The sequence below is a fragment of the Tupaia chinensis genome, unplaced genomic scaffold (assembly GCF_000334495.1).
Source record: "Tupaia chinensis unplaced genomic scaffold, TupChi_1.0 Scaffold000186_1, whole genome shotgun sequence".
In the NCBI taxonomy this organism is placed as follows: Eukaryota; Metazoa; Chordata; class Mammalia; order Scandentia; family Tupaiidae; genus Tupaia; species Tupaia belangeri.
In genome coordinates this window covers 1,075,355-1,094,168 of record NW_006159661.1, presented here as the reverse complement: position 1 = coordinate 1,094,168, position 18,814 = coordinate 1,075,355, and the positions used below count along the sequence as shown (strand labels likewise).

Genomic DNA, 18,814 nt, shown 5'->3' with positions numbered 1-18,814 from the left:
TTTTTTTTTTTGGAGAGGTTTTTGCTACAGGGCATGTGTGCTCGCCAGAGAGACAGAGAGAGACAGAGAGACAGAAAGCGAGAAATCATCCCCCAGGGGGGGTGGCCACACCGCAATCCCTTCTCCTCCATTCTCCTCTAGTAATCATGGGCATGCACACACACGTGCCTGGCGTGAGTTTAAGCCACCGGGTCCAGGACTTGAACCGTGGTCAACTACATGAGAGTCCAGCAACATAGCCATTATGCCAACTGCTGGTCCCAATATAAATCACCCCGTTTCTCACATGGCCTCCTACAGATTCTAACTTTCACAGTATCTCCTATAACCTGTCTTCTGTTTCTACTACCCTGTTTAATTCTCTTGTTCTCTTTTATAGCTCTTTGCCACTTCCAGACTCCTTGCTCTATAGTTCTTCATTATCTAACCAGTTTAGGCTAGAATTATTGGCTTTTCACATTATGACTGCGGTTTCTTTATCCAGACTTAAGAGTACTAAGGGATCAGCTCTGTTGCCTAGTGATTAAAAGAACCAGATCCCACATGGCCAGTCGCACAGTTCAGTCTCCGCTCTGGTGGCTTGAATAGCATGCTGGATGCACGTGTGTTTGTGGCCAAAATTTGACAGAATAGAAAAACGGGGAAGAAGGGGTTGTGGCTTGACTATAGCCCACAGAAGGATGCTTTCTCCTCTCTGGCAAATTAAAAAAATAAAAAATAAAATGCCTAAAAGAAACCAAAAGGATGGTTTTAATTGTTTCTCTGAATAGTAAATCCATGTAGCCAAAGTCTAGCAGCTGCATATTGACAGAACAAGAATGTGAACACAGGCTCTCACATCGTTGACTATGCATTTTGTGTCTGGAACCTGGAAACTTGAGAAACCCACCAGGAACATGTGCATACAAGCCCAAAATCCCAGAAGGAGGGAGGAAGAGAAGAGAAGGGATAATGAATAACAATCCCTCATGGGAGAAGGATATGGTGCTTTCTCCCCTCCCTGTCTCTCTATCAAGCATGTGTGCACTATAGCAAAAACAATAAAAAAATCATGAGGCAAATTGACTGTACTCTGGTCTAGATGTATATTAGGGTTGCAAAGTGAAATTTCACTTTCAGAGGCAGGTAAATGCATCGTAACCAGAAAGTACTTAAATCTGTTCCAGATTACCACTTTTTAAATTAAATTATCCATGTCAAGTATGTGAAGGGGGCCTCAGAAGGTTCATGGAAAATGTAAATTATGAAACAAATGCATAGATGTCAAAAAATTTTGCACCAAATAAGCTCATAGATTAATTCTATTTTTCCACGAACTTTTTGAAGTCCCCTGTACTTATGTTAAAAATGCCTATTTCTTAATTTATGTACAGTTTGCTTTAAAATAGCTATATATTTTTTCTATTTGTAGTTTACCTTGCCTCATAATGTACTTTATTGATTTATTCTTAATATTTTGAAACAGGAATCAAGTCACTTAGCTATGTTTTCAAGAACATGCATATTTACTTTCAAAGTTATAGAATATTTTGCTGGGACCAGCAGTTGGTGTAATGGGTATGTTGTTGGACTCCCATGTAGTTGACCACGGTTTGAGTCCTGACTGGGTGGCTTAAACTCACGCCGGGCACATGTGCGTGCATGCCCAAGATCCTGAGAGAATGGAGGAGAAGGGATTGTGGCATGGCCATCCCCCCTGGGGGGTGATTTATGGCTTTCTGTCTCTCTGTCTCTCTCTTTCTAGGGAGCACACACACCATATGGCAAAAACCTCTCCAAAAAAATAAATAAAAATAAAAGCACAGTTACAGAATATTTTAAAATGATAAGGTCTAGCATTTTTCTCTGTAAGGGTAGTAACATTTTAACATCATAGTTTCTTCCTTAAACTATAAACTTATGATTAACTTACTAAGCAAGCACTATATGTCTATTCTGTGCTAACCAATATGGGAATATAAAGATAAAAATGGATTAAAATCTCTGGCTTGTATAGACCAGAAAATGCAGCTGATTTTTTTCTTTCTTTCTTTTTCCACCATTGACATCCTTAGTTAAATTCATTAACACTTTATAAATTACCCAGACTTATTATAATACACAATTATTATAATACACTTTTTTAAAATGTGGCATTTGTGTATATAGTATTTTAAATTTGTGCATAGATATACTTACCTTGGGTCCAGCAGATGGTGTAGTGGTTAAGGCACAAGATTCCCACATGGCTGATCACAGTTCAAGTCCCAGACCCAGTGGCTTGCTTTCTCACCTTCCCCTTCTCTCTGTGTCTCTCTCTCTGGTGAGCACACATGCCCTGTAGCAAATTAGGAAGGAATGATAATAATGATAAATCTTTAAAGAAGCAAAAAGAAATACTTAACTTTAATTACTGAGCTTAGAACATTTCAGTGATTATCAACATCTGTACCAAAAAAATACCAGGTAAGAAGAGGTGATTAAGAAATAATGTGGGACTAGCAGGTGGCATAGTGATTAAGATGCTGGACTCCCACTTGTTCAACCGCAGTTTTGAGTCCTGGACATGACAGCTTGAAACTCACACTTGTGTGTGTGCATGCATGTCCAAAATCCTAAGGGGAGAATGGAGGAAAAGGGATTGCAGTATGGCCATTCCCCAGGAGAGTGATTTCTCATTTTCTGTCTCTTGAGTGAACACACATGCCCTATAGCAAAAATATGTCAAATAAAAAGAAGTTGAATTCTCTTTTTTAGTTTTGCTTACAGGGCATGTGCATTTGCAAGAGAGAGAGAGAGAGAGAAAGAAACAAAAAAACTCCCTGAGGAGATAGCCACACCATAATTACTTCTTCTGCATTTTGCTCTTGGGGTTTTGGGCACACACCACACATGCATGCCTAGAGTATTTTTCAAGCCACTGGCAGGAACCACCATGTGGGATCCAGCCACCTTAACTTCCATACCAGGAGCTAGCCTAAGATGCTGAATTCTTTATTAAAGTTAAATTTATAAGAAAGCATATTTAGTCATGGTTTCTCTGTCCTTGCTGGAAGAATATTGCCAACCCTTTGTACCTGTTCATATAAGTCATCATATGAATTATTTAAAAATAGAGGATAAAAATCAGAATGATAGGTTAAAGCCCATTATATTAATGTTGGTATATAAAATTATGTACTTGATGTTTTTCAGGATAAAGAATTGTACTCAGGACTTTAAAAAGACCACTGATCAACTAATTATTGGTTTAGAACATTCACCCTCCATGTGCAAGACTGTTCTGAACTCATCAGCCATAATGTCGGTATGAAAAATGTTGGTCATGAAATGCGATAAAGCCAAACATTTGTCTTTGTCTCTGCTAGTTTAACTTTGTTCTTCTCTCAAAGTTTCTGTAATTATAGATTTTCTTGGAAGTTTAAAGATAACAGAGATAAATCTACTCTCCTTACTCGAATCTTATTTTACTCTATGTGTGAACAATTCTCTTTCTTTCTATGACAGCCCATCCTACCTTTGGCCAACTCTTTCAAAATTTTTGGTGTTTACCTGTATGTAGCTGCTTCTCTTTAACTTAGTTGTTGAATTCAGATTAAATTAAATCCATGTAAAGTACAAGTTTCTAGATTCTAAATGTGATTTCTAGCTGTTTTAATATCAACCAAAAGGTCTAACTGCATTTGTTATTATTACTGATAATATTGTTGTTGAAGATTGAATTTTACCTGTTACTATTCCTGATAACTTTAAATAATGTATTAATGTTTTAATTTAAGATTATAAGTAGAACAAACTCCAGAATGCTATTGAATAAAGTATTAAGTCTTCTTGTGAAGATTATTAATGGGCTGGGGGAGAAGAGCACTTAATCTTGCTGTCTTGTACTTTAAATCTTAACATAGCAAGTTATGTTTTTAACAAGAAACAAATGTATATATACATTTATTGCCATGATAAATGATTTAAGATAGTTTTTGGTATTTTTTTAAGACAAGTTTTTGCTATTGGGCGTATGTGCTCGCCAGAAAGACAGAGACACAGAAAGCGAGAAATCACCCCCCGGGGGGATGGCCACACCACAATCCCTTCTCCTCCATTTTCCTCTCGGGATCTTGGGCATACACGTACACGTGTCTGGCATGAGTTTAAGCCACCGGGTCTGAGACTCGAACCACAGTTGACTACATGGGAGTCCAGCAACATAGCCATTACACTAACTGCTGGTCCCAATGATTTAAGATAGTTTAAAATTGAAAACTAATTACAAGGTCTAATCCCATTTTTAAAAAATTATAATTTCTGATATATGTACAATCATTGTACATCTTCGTGGGTTACGGTATGGTCATCATCTTCAACATTGAACATTATATTATGTTGTACATATTCAATATTGGTTCTACTTCTTTCTGTATTTTAGAAAGATTTTTGCTATAGGGCACCTATGCTTGCTGGATAGAGACAGAGACAGACAGAAAGTGAGAAATTACCTTCCATTCTCCTCTTGGGCTTTTGGGCACACACATACACATGCCTGGCATGAGTTTTAAGCCACCAGGTCCAGGACTCGAACCATGGTCGATTATGTGGGAGTCAGGGACGTAACCATTGCGCCATCTTCTGGGCCCATGATTTTTTTGTGTGTGGGGGAGATTGGGGGATTTTTTTTGAGGTATATATTGGGTCATTAGAAAAGTCATGACACATTTTTAGATAGGAAAAAAAAAAAAGAAAAATAGGTCATGACTTTTCTGATGACCTAATATTAGATTGGTAGCAGCATTTTTTTTACTCTCTTTGTGGTACACCATTCCATAATCTATTCTACTTGTTAATATGGATTCTTGTGTCTGTTAATTTCTTCCAAGACCCATCCCCCAACTATATGCAGTTTCTGGTGTCTACCATTACTCATTCTACTACTACGCTATTTAGTCCTTCTGTTTCCACTATAGAGCATGGGCATTCAGTGTATGTTAAGTGGGATCATACAGCATTTGTCTTTCATAGCCTGACTTACTCACTTAGAATTATATATTCTAGGTTCATCCACTTTGTGTCAAATGACAGGATATTGTTTTGTGGCTAGCAATATTGCTTTGTGTGTATGTGCCACATTTTCTTAATCTTTTATCAGTCATAAGGCACATAGGTTGATTCCATGTTTTAGAAAAAAATCTAGAATGCTCTAACTACAACTCTAAAGCTTTCTTTCTGTTGTTCGTTCTGACTTTCTGTAGTATACCTATATTGGTTTTGTAACCATAATGGTGGTTTGAATTTTGCACAACTATAATGTATCAAGCATCTGTTTTATATTTTTATATTTGTATGTGATTCCTGTCCCTTCTTAGGAGACTAAAACTGCAGAAGAAATTGATGAAGCACTGAAGATAGCAGGCTATAATTGTGAACAATTAAGTAGTGCTGTGAAAGTAAGCATTCTGAATAACTAAATTTTATTTTCTTTTGGGAATAAACTGGTGTGATGATTTTTTTCTCCTATGTATTGGTAAAATAATGAATGCCTAATTCATTTAATGACTAAGCTCTTATAAATGAAATTAAATTGGTCTCCAAGTAAATTTTCTGAGCATCAGTACATCCTCTGAGGGAATATGACATTTTAAAAATTGAAGCTGAATGACTAAATTTTATCATGAAGAGAAGCATGTCCTCTTTAAATGTGTGCATTTGGATGTGTTGTCACTAAAGTTACAGTTTAGCACTGAGTTGTTAAGCATGAAAATCTAATAATAGAGAAATACACAGAAGAATGGAAAACTGCTCCCATGACTTGCCAGAATTAGTCTTGTAGCATTGTTGTGCTAGGAACCTTAATGGGAACTTTACTAAGGAATCATGACTTTTTTTTTTTTTTGAGAGGTTTTTGCTATAGGGCGCGTGCACTCACCAGACAGACAGAGAGAGACAGAGAGATAGAAAACAAGAAATCACCCCCGAGGGGGGATGGCCACGCCACAATCCCTCCTCCATTCTCCTCTTGGGATCTTGGGCATGCATGCACACGTGCCCAGCGTGAGTTTTAAGCCACTGGGTCCGGAATGCAAACCACGGTTGACTACATGGGAGTCCAGTGACAGAGCCATTACGCTAACTGCTGGTCCCAGGAATCATGGCTTTTACTTGGTGTGAGCTGAATTTTGACTAAGAAACATAACGCATTTTTCCAAAAATTGTTCATTATTTGGCTGCTCATTATTTGGCTCTCCCCTATTGAGAGTTTATTCTCTTTTCTTCCTGTTCTACTCCACAAAAGAGAGACTCACTCTTTTGGTGACAAGGAGTAAGTTCATTTTTTTTTTTTTGAGAGGTTTTTGCTATAGGGCACATGCTCACCAGATAGAGAGAGACAGAGAGACAGAAAGTGAGGAATCACCCCCCAGGAGGGATGACCACGGTGCAATCCCTTCTCCTCCATTCTCCTCTCGGGATCTTGGGCTCGCACACACATGCACCTGGCATGAGTTTTAAGCCACCGGGTCCAGGATGCAAACCACAGTCGACTACGCTAACTGCTGGTCCCAAGGAGTAAGCTCTTAAGCATCTAGCAGCAACAAAGTTACACCCAAGGAGTTCAAAGATTACAGCAGTTAAGATATGCCTACTTTTTTGAGTAGAAAGGCAAGATTTTTACTTGGCTAAAAGTTACTACAGAAAGTCAGGTTTTTTTGAGAGTAATAAGAAAAATGATTAAAGTAACAAGATAGAAAAGTTATTAGAGAAGAAAAACAAAGAGAAAAAAAAAAGAGTGTCACCTGTAATGAGTAGTCCCAGATACAGAGGAGTGAAGCAAACCAGTAGTAAACTAACCAGGGGATAGACCTTAACATCTGAACTTTGTTGGGGGCAAGAGAGAGATAGTTCAACCCCAAAAGGTTACCATCTGGCCCCCAATATTCATGTCCTCCTCAATGCAAAATATGAATATATTCACTTCATCCCAATATTACCAAAGCCTAAAACCATTTTAGCATCAGTTCTGAGTTTAAAAACCTAAGGATCTTTTAAATCAAATGTGAGTGATATTCAGTGTATGAATCATGATGGGAGTGAAATTCCTCTTCAACTGTGATCTTGTGAAACCAGACAATGTATTTCTTTCTAAAATACATTAGTGAAGCAGGCAGGGGATAGACATTCCCACTCCAAAAGGGTGACATTGGAGGGAAAAAGAGAGTTGGGGATTCTAAGCAGTAGATTTGTTTTGTTTTGTTTTACATTTAGTCACTGAACATCTGTAAAGTGGTTTTTAGCAGATTGAACCTTGTGACATATTCTGTTTATCATCATCTAAATGACCTCTTATGTTATTTTGAAAAGTCTGGCAAGTACCTTTTACTTTCTGAATTATATTGAAGGTACACTTTTTTTTTTTTGGAGGGGTTTTTGCTATAGGGTGTGTGCACTCGCCAGAGAGACAGAGAGCGACAGAAAGCAAAGAAACCCCCCCCCCCGGGGGGTTGGCCACTCCTCAATCCCTTCTTCTCCATTCTCCTCTCGGCATCTTGGGCACACATGCAAATGCACCCGGTGTGAGTTTAAACCACCGGGTCTGGGACTTGAACTGCAGTCAACTACATGGGAGTCCAGCGACATAGCCATTATGCTAACTGCTAGTCCCTTGAAGTACAATTTGTACAAGGTAAAAATATCAAATTAGATTTTTGTGTTGTTTTTTCCCCCAGATGCTTGAACACATACAGAATAAAACAAAAGCGGAAACAAACAGTCTTATACAGGTTGTGGGGAGACAGTTTGATCAGCTTTCTGCTTCTCTTGATTCCAGGTAATTACTTTAAAATATAGACTAAACAAAACTAAACATTTAATGGTTGCTTATCTTTGATTCCTTTGTTTATACTGAAGTAATAAGTAACTTTTAAACACATTTGGGAAGTAATGGGTGGTCCCTACAGGTGATTTTTAGAACTTAAAAACTAAAAAACAATTTTGGGGACAGCAGGTGGCATGGAGGGTAAGGTGCTAGACTCTCATGTGGCTGATCATGTTTTGAGTCCCTCACCTGGGCAGCTTGAAAATCACACTGGGCACATGTGCATATGTGCCAAAAATCCTGAGAGGAGAATGGAGGAGAAGGCATTGCAGTATGGCCATCTCCCTGTGGAGTGATTTCTTACTTTCACTCTTCTTTTCTTTGGAAAGCACATGTACCCTATGGCAAAAAACATAAATACATACATAATAAAAAATGTATACATTTAAAAATTTGTAATTTGGCTGTTTATCTTCTGTTTCTAAAGCACAACTGTGAAAGTAAACTGGCTCCTTACTTAGAATAGTACAGAAAAATTATTTATTTGATATTTTAAAATTCTCCAGGAGGTATATGTGATTGCCAGAGAGAGACAGGCAAAGTGAGAAAGCTCCTCCATAGAAAATGGTCACACTGAAATCCTTTCTCCTCCACTTCTTTCTCCTTTCAGGATTTTGGGCACAAATGCACACCAACCCAGTGTTTTTCAAGCCACCAGGTCTGGAACTCAAATTGCACAGCCAGCCATGTAGAATACAGCTACCTTAACCACCATGCCATGGGCTGACCCCAGAAAATTATTTTCAAAACCTAAATTATATTGTGGAATTCGGGGACCAACAGATGGCTTAATGGTTATATTGCTGGACTCCCACAGAGTCGATCACGGTTTGAGCCCCAGACCTGGTAGCTTATAAACCCATGCCGGTGCATGTGCATGTGCGCCCAAAATCCCAAGAGGTGAATGAAGGAGACGGGATTGTGGTGTGGCCATTCCCCTTGGGTGCTGATTCCTCATTTTCTGTCTCTCTGTCTCTGTCTCTTTGGCAAGCTCATGCACCCTATAGCAAAAACCTCTCTCTTAAAAAAAAAATAGGGATCAGCAGTTGGCATAATGGCTATGTCGCTGAACTGCCATGTAGTTGACCACAGTTAGAGTTCCAGACCCAATGGCTTAAACTCACGCCTGGCACATGTGCGTGCATGCCCAAAATTCCGAGAGGAGAATGGAGGAGAAGGGATTGCGGCGTGGCCATCGCCCCTGGGGGTGATTTCTCGCTTTCTGTGTGTCTGTGTCTCTTTCTGGCAAGCACGCACGCCCTATATCAAAAACCTCTCCTAAATAAACAAACAAACAAACAAACAAGCAAACTAATAAATAATTAAAAACTAACTAACTAACCCAGCCACCCATCCATCCATCCATCCATCCAACCATCCATCCAACTTGTGGAATTCAGCACACTTGGGAAAATGTAAACATACTTTTTCTGTGTCTCTTTCTGGCAAGCACGCACGCCCTATATCAAAAACCTCTCCTAAATAAACAAACAAACAAACAAACAAGCAAACTAATAAATAATTAAAAACTAACTAACTAACCCAGCCACCCATCCATCCATCCATCCATCCAACCATCCATCCAACTTGTGGAATTCAGCACACTTGGGAAAATGTAAACATACTTTTTCTCACACTTAGCTCTATAATTTTTGTATGCATTTATTTACTTCAGAGCAGATGCCTTTCTAATAGGTAATAAATAATATCTTACTGTTAAATAGCCATCACTTTTAGGGATAGGGTGGGGAGGGTTTATCATAGGGTACATGTGCTCACTAGAGAGAGACAGAGGGATAGTAAGAAATCACCCTCCAGGCTGGATGGCCATGCCACAGTCTCTTCTCTTCTATTCTGCTCTTGAGATTTTGGGCATGCTCGCATATTCGTCTGATGTGATTATCAAGCTGCCAAGTCTAGGACTTGAACTGTGGTCAGCCATGTGGGTGTCCAGAGCCTTAACCACTACACCACCTACTGACCCCTATTCATCACTCTTTTCTTTCTTTTTTTAGAGATTTTTTGCTATAGGGCACATGCACTTGCTGGAGAAACAGAAAGCAAGAAATCACTGCCACCCCCCACCCCACAGGGGTTGTATAGACAGCCACACCACAACCTCTTCTCCTTCATTCTCCTCTCAGGATTTTGAGCATACATGCAAACACACCAAGCATGAGTTTCAATCCACCGGGTCTGGAACTTGAACCATATTCGGCCATGTGGGAGTCCAGCAACATAACTATTATGCCATCTGCTGGTCCCTTCTTTTAAAAACCTCTTTAAAAGCTCTTTGATATATAGTATTTTTAATGAGTCACATGAAAGAGATAACATAAGTATTCCTTCCAGTATACATTTTAAGAAACTGGCTCATAGGCCCAGCCATGGTGGCTTATGCTACTAAGACTCTGTGCTTCATGTGCTAGGACATCGAAGGTCTAGATTCAAGTCCCAGTTCAACCCAAAGGCCAGCAGTGTTTTGCATCTGAATTCCAGCAGCTCAGGTAGTCTAAGGCAGAGAATCATGAACAACATAGTAAGACTGTGTCTAAAAAAGAGCCAGGCATGGTGGCACATGCTTGTAGTGCCGGCTAGGAAACTTAGGCAAGAGGATCAAGACATGTTAAGATCCTGTCTTAAGAAGTAAATGTTAGGTCGTCAGGAAAGTCATGATGTATTTTTCTGTGCAAAAATGTGTTATGATTTTCCTGACAAGCCAATAGATAAATGGAAGGATAGAAAGGGGGTTAAGGAAGAAAAAAGGAAAGAGCTCATAAAAGTTGTGATATGCCCAAAATAATATATGTAGTAATGTTGCTTGTCCATTTGACGCTTAGCTCAATGTTTTGTTAAAAAATTTTTTAATCTCCTTAAAATGCCTAGAACATATGTTCAATCTGCTATGCATGAATTGGTTAAGTATTCTTTATTCTTTATATTGAAGCTATTTCACATTTGGTCTTTAATTAAAGCATTCAAATGATAGTTCGTGTAGCAGATTCTTTTTTCATATTTTAGTAGTCAGATACAAACAACTTAAAATTTACCTTTTTAACTATTTTTTCTCTGAAAAATAATTGTTTCTTTTTTCATTTTTAAGACTTTTAAAGTTTTTTTTATTTATTAGTAGTAGTAGTAGTTGTCAGCTGGAGCAGAGAGAGACAGAGAGAGAGGAAGAGAAAGGAAGAGTAAGAAAGCAAGCTGCCAGGTCCAGGACTTGAATTGCAGTCAGTCATGTGGGAGTCCAGCGTCTTAACCACCATCCATGCCACTTGCCAGCTCCAAGGCTTTTTTTTTTTTTTTTAATACAGAGTATGTGGTATTCACCAGGGAGAGGCAGGGTAGAGTTGGAGGAGGGAAGAGCAGTGAAAAAGCTCTCTCTGTGGAGGTGGGGGGAAGGAGGGCATACCACAATCCTGTCTCCTCCATTCTTTTTGTGGATTTCGTCATACATACACGTGCCCAGCGTGTTCTTCAAGCCACCAGATCCAAGACTTGAACTGTGCTCTTATCCATGTGGGACCCCCCTACCTTAATCTTCATCTTTGTAAACTATTTTTAAGTGCACAGTGTAGCGGGGTATGAAAATTCTGTGTTTAACTTTTTGAGGAACTGTTGAACTCTCTTTTGGTTTTTTTGGAGAGGTTTTTGCTATAGGGCGTGTGCGCTCGCCAGACAGAGAGACACAGAGAGACAGAAAGTGAGAAATCACCCCCCAGGGGGGGATGGCCACGCCGCAGTCCCTTCTCCTCCATTCTCCTCTCGGGATCTTGGGCACACATGCACACGCGCCCGGCGTGAGTTTAAGCCACCAAGTCCGGGACTCGAACCACAGTCGACTATGTGGGAGTTCAGCGACATAACCATTACGCTAACTGCTGGTCCCATGAACTCTTAACTCTTTTCCACAATGGTTGCATAGTCCAATTTACTTTCCAATCTGCATTACACAAGAGTTCTAGTTTCTGCAGATACTCACCATTTGTTATTTTTTGTTGTGGTATTTTGTTTTTGATAGCCATCTTAATGTGAGAAGTACTATTTTTTTTGTGGGTTTTTTTTGGGGGGGAGGGCTTTTTGCTATAGGGCGCGTGTACTCACCAGGAAGACAGAGACAGAGAGACAGAAAGCGAGAAATAACCCCCTGGGGGGATGGCCACGCCACAACCCCTTCTTCTCCATCCTTCTTTTGGGATCTTGGGCACGCACGCACACACGCCCAACGTGAGTTTAAGCCACGGGATCCAGGACTCAAACTGCAGTGGACTACATGGGAGTCCAGTGACATAGCCATTACGCTAACTGCTGGTCCCTTTTTGTGGTTTTGATTTGCATTTTCTTTCTTTTTAGTTTTTGCTGTAGGGCAAATGTACTCACTAGAGAGAGACAGATAAAAAGAGAATGCTAAGAAAAAGTAAGAAATCACCCTCTAGGGGGAATGGGCCACACTCAATCCCATCTCCTTCATTCTCTTTTTGGGATTTTGGGCACTTAACCACATGTCCTTGGCATATTTTCCAAGCTGCCAGGTCTGGGACTCAACCACACAGCCATCCATGTGGAATCCAGTGCCTTAACCACCATTCCACTTGGCTGGCCTTTGAATTGCATTTTCTAATGATTGATGATATTGAGTATCTTTCATGTGCTTAGTTATTAGCCATTTGTATATATTACTTGAAGTATTTACTAATGTCCTTCATACATTTTTTAATTGAATTATATATTGTGTTGTTGATAGAAGTTCTTTATATATTTTAGATATTAAATCTTTATTGGATATATGACTTAAAATATTTTTCCCATTTTGTGAGTTATCTTCACACTCTCTTGATGTACTTTGATCTAAAAGTTCTTAATTTTATGAGGTCAAATTTATCTATTATTTCTTTTGTTGTTTATGCTTTTGGTGTCATAGCCAAGAATTTAATGCCAAATCCAACCTCGTGATGTTTTTCTTGCAATAGTTTTTGCTTTGTTTTGTTATTTATTTAAAAATTTTTGCTATAGGGTGTGTGCACTCACTGTTGAGACAGAGAGAGACAGAGAAACAGAAAGCAAGAAATCACCCCCTGAGACAGATGGCCATGCCACAGTCCCTTCTCCCCTATTCTCCTCTCAGGATTTTGAGCAAACACACACACACACACACCCTGTGTGAGTTTCAAGCCACTGGAGTCCAGGATTCAAACTGCAGTCAGCCGCGTGGGAGGCCAGCAGGTGCTGGCCTCTTCTCTGTATTTTTTTCTAAGAGCTTTATAGTTTAAATTTCACATTTAGTTTTTTTATTCTGTTTTTGTGTATGACATAAGATAAGCACCCAGTTTTCTTAAACTGAATATTCAGTTTTCCCAGCACTACTTATTGAAAAGACTGTCTCATTTTATCATTGAACGGTCTTGGCACCATTGTTGTAATCAATTCTCGTTGGATGAGAAGGTTTATTTCTGAGTTTTCTATTTAGCCCATTGTTCTATGTATCTGTCTTTATTACTATCATACTATTTTGATTACTATAGCTTTGTAATAAGTTTTGAAATGAGAATGTTTAAGTCCTCCCACTTCTTTTTCAAGATTGTTTTGGCTACTCAGGGCCTATTAAGAGTCCATATTGGAGGGAGGTCTGGCAGGTGGCATGGTTAATGGTTAATGCCCTGGGTTCCTAAGTGGTTAACTGCAGTTTAAGTCCCAGACCTGGCAATTTGCTTTTTCACTTTCACTCTGTCTCTCTTTGATCAAATTGAAAACTACTAAAAACAAATAAAATTGAATAAATAAATAATTGTTTTTAAAAATCTTTTTAAAAGAAAGAGAGAGTTTCCTGAATATCTTATTCTTTTTTGATGCTACTATAAAAGGGATTGCTTTCTTAATTTCCTTTCGGGATTACTTATTGTTATTGTATAGAAACAGATGATTCTTGTGTGTTGATTTTGTATTAGACACCTTTGTGTAATACATTTATTACCCCTGCTATATTTTTATGATATCTCTAGAATTTCCTACTTGTAAGATGTCACTTGCAAAAACAGTATTTTACTTCTTCCTTTCCAGTTTGAATGCCTCATATTTCTTTTCTTTTCTTTTTCTTTTTTCCCCCTAAGTTGCTCTGGCTAGAACTTCTAATATTATGTTACAAAGAAGTGGCAAAAGCAGTTAAGCTTGTCTTGTTCCTAACCTTGTAAGAAAGACTTTCAGTTTTTCACCATTGAGTGTGATTTTTTTTTCCTTAGACAATGTAGCTAAAGTCTGTCTATTTTAATATTTTCTGAAGAACCAATTTTTGCCTTTACTTTCCTCTGTATTTAAAAATCTCTGCTTTAATCTTTATTTTCTTCCTTCTTCTATCTTTGGGTTTAGTTTGTTCTTTTTCTTATTTTTTAAGGCATAAAGTTAGATTGTTGATGTGCAAGCTCCTTTTTTAATGTATTTGCAAATATAGATTTTCATTTTAGCAGTTCTTTCATTACATCCCATAAATTTTTTTTTCTTGTTTATTTCATTTGCCTCAAGATATTTTCCTAATTTCCCCTGTGATTTCTTCTTTGACCCAGTAGGGCATGGGAGTATATTGTTTACTTTTTACATGTTTGTGAATAGTCTAGTTTTCCTTCTATTGCTTCATCAGGAGAGTCAGGATGCATTTTTTGCATAGAAAAACATGGAAAAAAATATGTCATGACTTTTTCTACAATCCAATTTCCTTTCTACCTTCCATTGTGGTCAGAAAAGAGAATTTATATTATTTCAGTCTTTAAATTACTGAGACTTGTGGTTTGACCTAATATGTGGGTCTATTCCAATAAACATTACATGTACACTAGAGGAAAATGTGTATTCTGCTATTGTTGAGTGGAGTGTTGTATATGCCTGTTAGGTCCAATTGGTCTGCAGTGTTGTTCAAATAATCTATTTCTTCATTAATTCTGTTCTGGTTGTTCTATACATTATTTAAAGTAAGATATTTTTATTTTTCCATTTAATTCTGTGAATGTATGTTTTATAAATTTGGAGGCTCTGGTGTTTTGTGCCTGCATGTTTAGAATTGTTAATGTCTGTTTTGTCTAATATTGATATAACCTATGCAGCTCTCTTGATTACTGTCTACACGTAATACCCTTTTACTTTCAACCTATGTATATCTTTAGATCTAAAGTATGGGTTTTGTTTTTATTTTTTTGTTTAAGATTTTTTTGCTATAGGGCACATGCAGTTGCCAAAAGAGACAGAAGCAGAGAGGGAAAATGAAGTCACCTCTCAGGGAGGATGGCCATGCCATAATCCTTTCTCCTCCATTCTCTAGGAATTTTGGGTACACACACACATGTGCCCAGCATGATTTTTAAGCCACCATGTCAGGGACTTGAACTGTGGTCACTCATGTGGGAATCCAGTGCCCCAACCACCATGCCACCTGCTGGTCCCAAAGTAACTGTTTTGTTTTGTTTTAACTGGTTTTTTTTTCAATTTTTGATACCATGTAGTTGGATCATGTTTTTTATCTCTTCAAATGTATGCCTTTTAATTAGGGAGTTTAGTTACTTACACTTAAAGAAGGACTGCTTTTGCCATTTTATTTATTTTTATATTTCTTATATTTTTTCCCTCATTTCTTCCATTACTATCTTCCTTTGAGTTGATTTTTGTTTTGTTTTTCATTTATTTTGCTAGAGGGTGCATGTGCTCACCAGAGAGAAAAAGCACCCCCTCCCCAGTGGGGTATGATCACACCTCAATTTCTTCTCCATTTCTCTACCCTATGGGGATTTGAGGCACACATGCCTAGCATGTTTCTCAGGCCACCATGTCTAAAATTCAGACTATACAGTTGGATATGTGGGTTCCAGCTCCCTTAACCACCAACCCATGGAGACAGCCCTGGCTTGATTTATTTTTTTTGTAGTGACACATTTGATTCCTTTCACATTTCTTTAAGTAATTATTTTATTTAACTTTACTTCTTTTATTTTAATTTGATCAGCTAGGGACAGAGAGCTGGAAAGTGATAAAGCAAGCTGCCAAATCCAGGACTTGAACCACGGTTGGCCATGTTGTAGTCCAGCGCCCTTAACCACCACATCACCTGGTGGCCCCATGATTCCTTTCTCATTTCTTTTTGTGCATAGTGTATAGATTTTGTGTGTGTGTGGTTGGTTACCCATGAATATTATCTATCATAGCCTAAAATTATGACAGTCTATTTAGAGTTAACATATTAATTTAAGTTCATACAAAATCTACTGTTTCACATATTTACCCTTCTCTTTATTTTTTTATTTTACAAATTATATCTTTATATATTATGTACCTATTAACATAGATTTATAGTTATTTTATGTATTTGTCCTTAAAGTGCTATAGAAAATAAAAAGTGGACTTACAAAACAAAATTATAGTAATGCTGGGTTTTGTCCATATATTTACCTTTACCAGAGGTGCTTTTCATCATTTCGTGACTTGAGTACTGTGTAGTCTTCTTTCACTTTAACATGAAGGAGTCTCTTCAGCATTTCTTATAGGACCAGTATATTGGTAATGAACTCCCTCAGCCTTTATTTACATGGGGATGGTTCCAATTCTTCCTCAATTTTGGAGGATTGTTTTGTCAGGTATAGAATATTCAATTTACAGGGTTTTTTCTTTCAGCACTTTAAATATATCATCCCATTTCCTTCTGGCCCCTGTTACGTTTTTGTTGTTGATTTGTTTTTTTCTGGTTTCAAGAGTATCTCTTCATCCCTTAAATGTTTAAATGTAATATGTGTTGGTATGGTTCTCCTGAGTAATGAAGGAGAGTTATAAGTATATAACCTTCATAAGTGACTACTTTGGATATTATAGTTAATCGATGTATAACTACTAGTTTGGTGATGTCTATTTAAAAACCTCATGTGTCTGTTGATATAAATTTTTAAATATGCATGTATATGCTTATGAGAAATGAAAACAGATAGATAATGTCTTTGTAAGGATGTAAGTGACTATATGATAGATACATCCAGGAGTTCTCTTACTGTTAGGTAGAATGATCTAGACTCTTTCATCTGTAATTCTTTGACAGCTTTGTGACATAGTGTATTCTGCAAAATTTGCTTTTTCTCTATTATGTATACATAACTTTTAAATGTAATACTTTTCAGTTCAATTGAATGCCTCATTTAACAATGCTATTATGTTAAGTTTATCAACTAGTAAAATAAGCTTTCACATACTGTTCAGTTTCTGTATGCCTCATTTGTGTGTATATGTGTGTGCACATGCATTTATGTGTACTATGTTTTTGTTTTGTTTTGTTTTGTTTTTCTTTCAGACAGGGTCTTGCTGTGTCTTGATTCCCCTGCCTCAGCCTCCAAAATAGCTGGGAGTGCACTTGCGCTCCACCATGCCCAGCTTTCAGGCTGGGCCTGCAATTGAATGTGGGCTTCCCATGTGGCCTCAACTTCCCAAAAAGCAGCGTCCAGTGTGCACTACTTTGGCTGGGCCATTTTATGCCTCATTTAACTGCGTTATATTATTTAACCTCATAAACTAGTGAAACTGCACTTTTAACTACTGTTTAGTGTAAATTACTTTTATATAAATGTTTATGAAATACACAATAACTTTTGTATTTTTAATGAAGGAAAAAGAACCTGTGTGAAGAACTTGTAAGAAATACAGATGATTATTTATCGAACTTAGTAACAGCTAAAAGCTACATTGAAGAAAAAAAAAAAGATTTGGATGCAGCTATGAAAATAGCACAAGAGTTAAAATCAGCACCTTCTCTGAGGACCTATTGTGATCTGAATAAGGTGATTTACTTATTTATTTATTTATTTTTGCCTTAGGATGCTTCTGCTCACTAGAGAGAGAGACAAAGTAAGAAATCACCCCCACGGGGTGATGGCCATGCTGCAATTCTTTATTTTCATTCTCCTCCTAGGATTTGGGGTGCACACACACACACATACACACACACACACACACACACACACACACACACACCATGGTTTTTCAAGCCAATAGGTCTAGGGCTCAAACTGGAATTGCCCATATGACAGTCCCGCACCTTAGTCACCATGCCACCTGCTGGCTCCAAGAATCAGGTAATTTTAACAGTTCACAATGTGAATTATTTTTGTGGTAGCTTGTTTTATATGGCTTTGAATACAAATTTAGGACTGAATAAAAATAATTTGTTTTCTGGATTAAACTAACTTCTCATCATTTGGAATTTTAGGTGTTTGAATTCTGAGACAAACATTGTTAAATTTGTTTTGCCTTTTATCATTTTTTTACCACTTATGGAAATAGCATAATGTCTTTATAATACATTATCTGAGAGCGGGTAGGATGACATTGAGATAAAACTTGAGGTTTCTAGGACACGTCCTAAAGGAAAAATGAGGATGTTCCTTTTAGTGGCTTAATAGTGTTCTATTCTATATATCCCACATTTTTCAAAGCTTATTTATTTACTTTATTTATTGTTTTTTAAGTTTGCCAGATGGCACATGTGGTCACCAGAGAGAAAGAGGGAGGGAGAGGGAAAGGAGAAAGCAAGCCGCTCAGTCCAGAATTCAAACTGTGGTCAGCCATGTGGGAGTCCAGTGCCTTAACTCCATGCTACCTGCTGGCCCCTATACCACAGTTTTTAAATCTGTTTGTCTCTTGATGAACACTTAGGTTGAGTCTACATTTATATATTGTGAAAAGTGCTGCAATAAACATGAGATGTAGATATCTCTATAACATACTGGTTTTCTTTCCATTAGCTATGTCTCTAGTAATGGAATTACTGGGTCCTTTGGCAGTTCTGTTTATAGATATTTTAGGAACCTCCATGCAGTTTTCCATAATGACTGTACTAATTTATTTTATTCCCATTGAAAGTTTAAAAGAATTTCCCTTTCTCTGCATCTTTTCCAGCATTGTTTTTTTTTTTTTTTTTGGGGGGGATTTTTTTTTTTTTTTTTTTTTTTGGGTACG

General features: G+C 37.7%; 1 protein-coding gene across 4 annotated transcripts in view; it reads left to right on the top strand.

The window, feature by feature from the left end:
- RNF17 (ring finger protein 17) overlaps positions 1–18,814 on the top strand; it is a 153,871-nt gene that overhangs the window by 14,672 nt on the left and 120,385 nt on the right. For all 4 annotated transcript variants that reach the window (XM_006146723.2, XM_006146722.2, XM_027771133.1 and 1 more), the window contains exons 4-7: positions 3,175–3,286; positions 5,337–5,417; positions 7,692–7,792; positions 17,466–17,637. In XM_006146723.2, the coding sequence (XP_006146785.1) occupies positions 3,175–3,286; positions 5,337–5,417; positions 7,692–7,792; positions 17,466–17,637 (466 nt within the window). The remainder of the gene's footprint in view (positions 1–3,174; positions 3,287–5,336; positions 5,418–7,691; positions 7,793–17,465; positions 17,638–18,814) is intronic.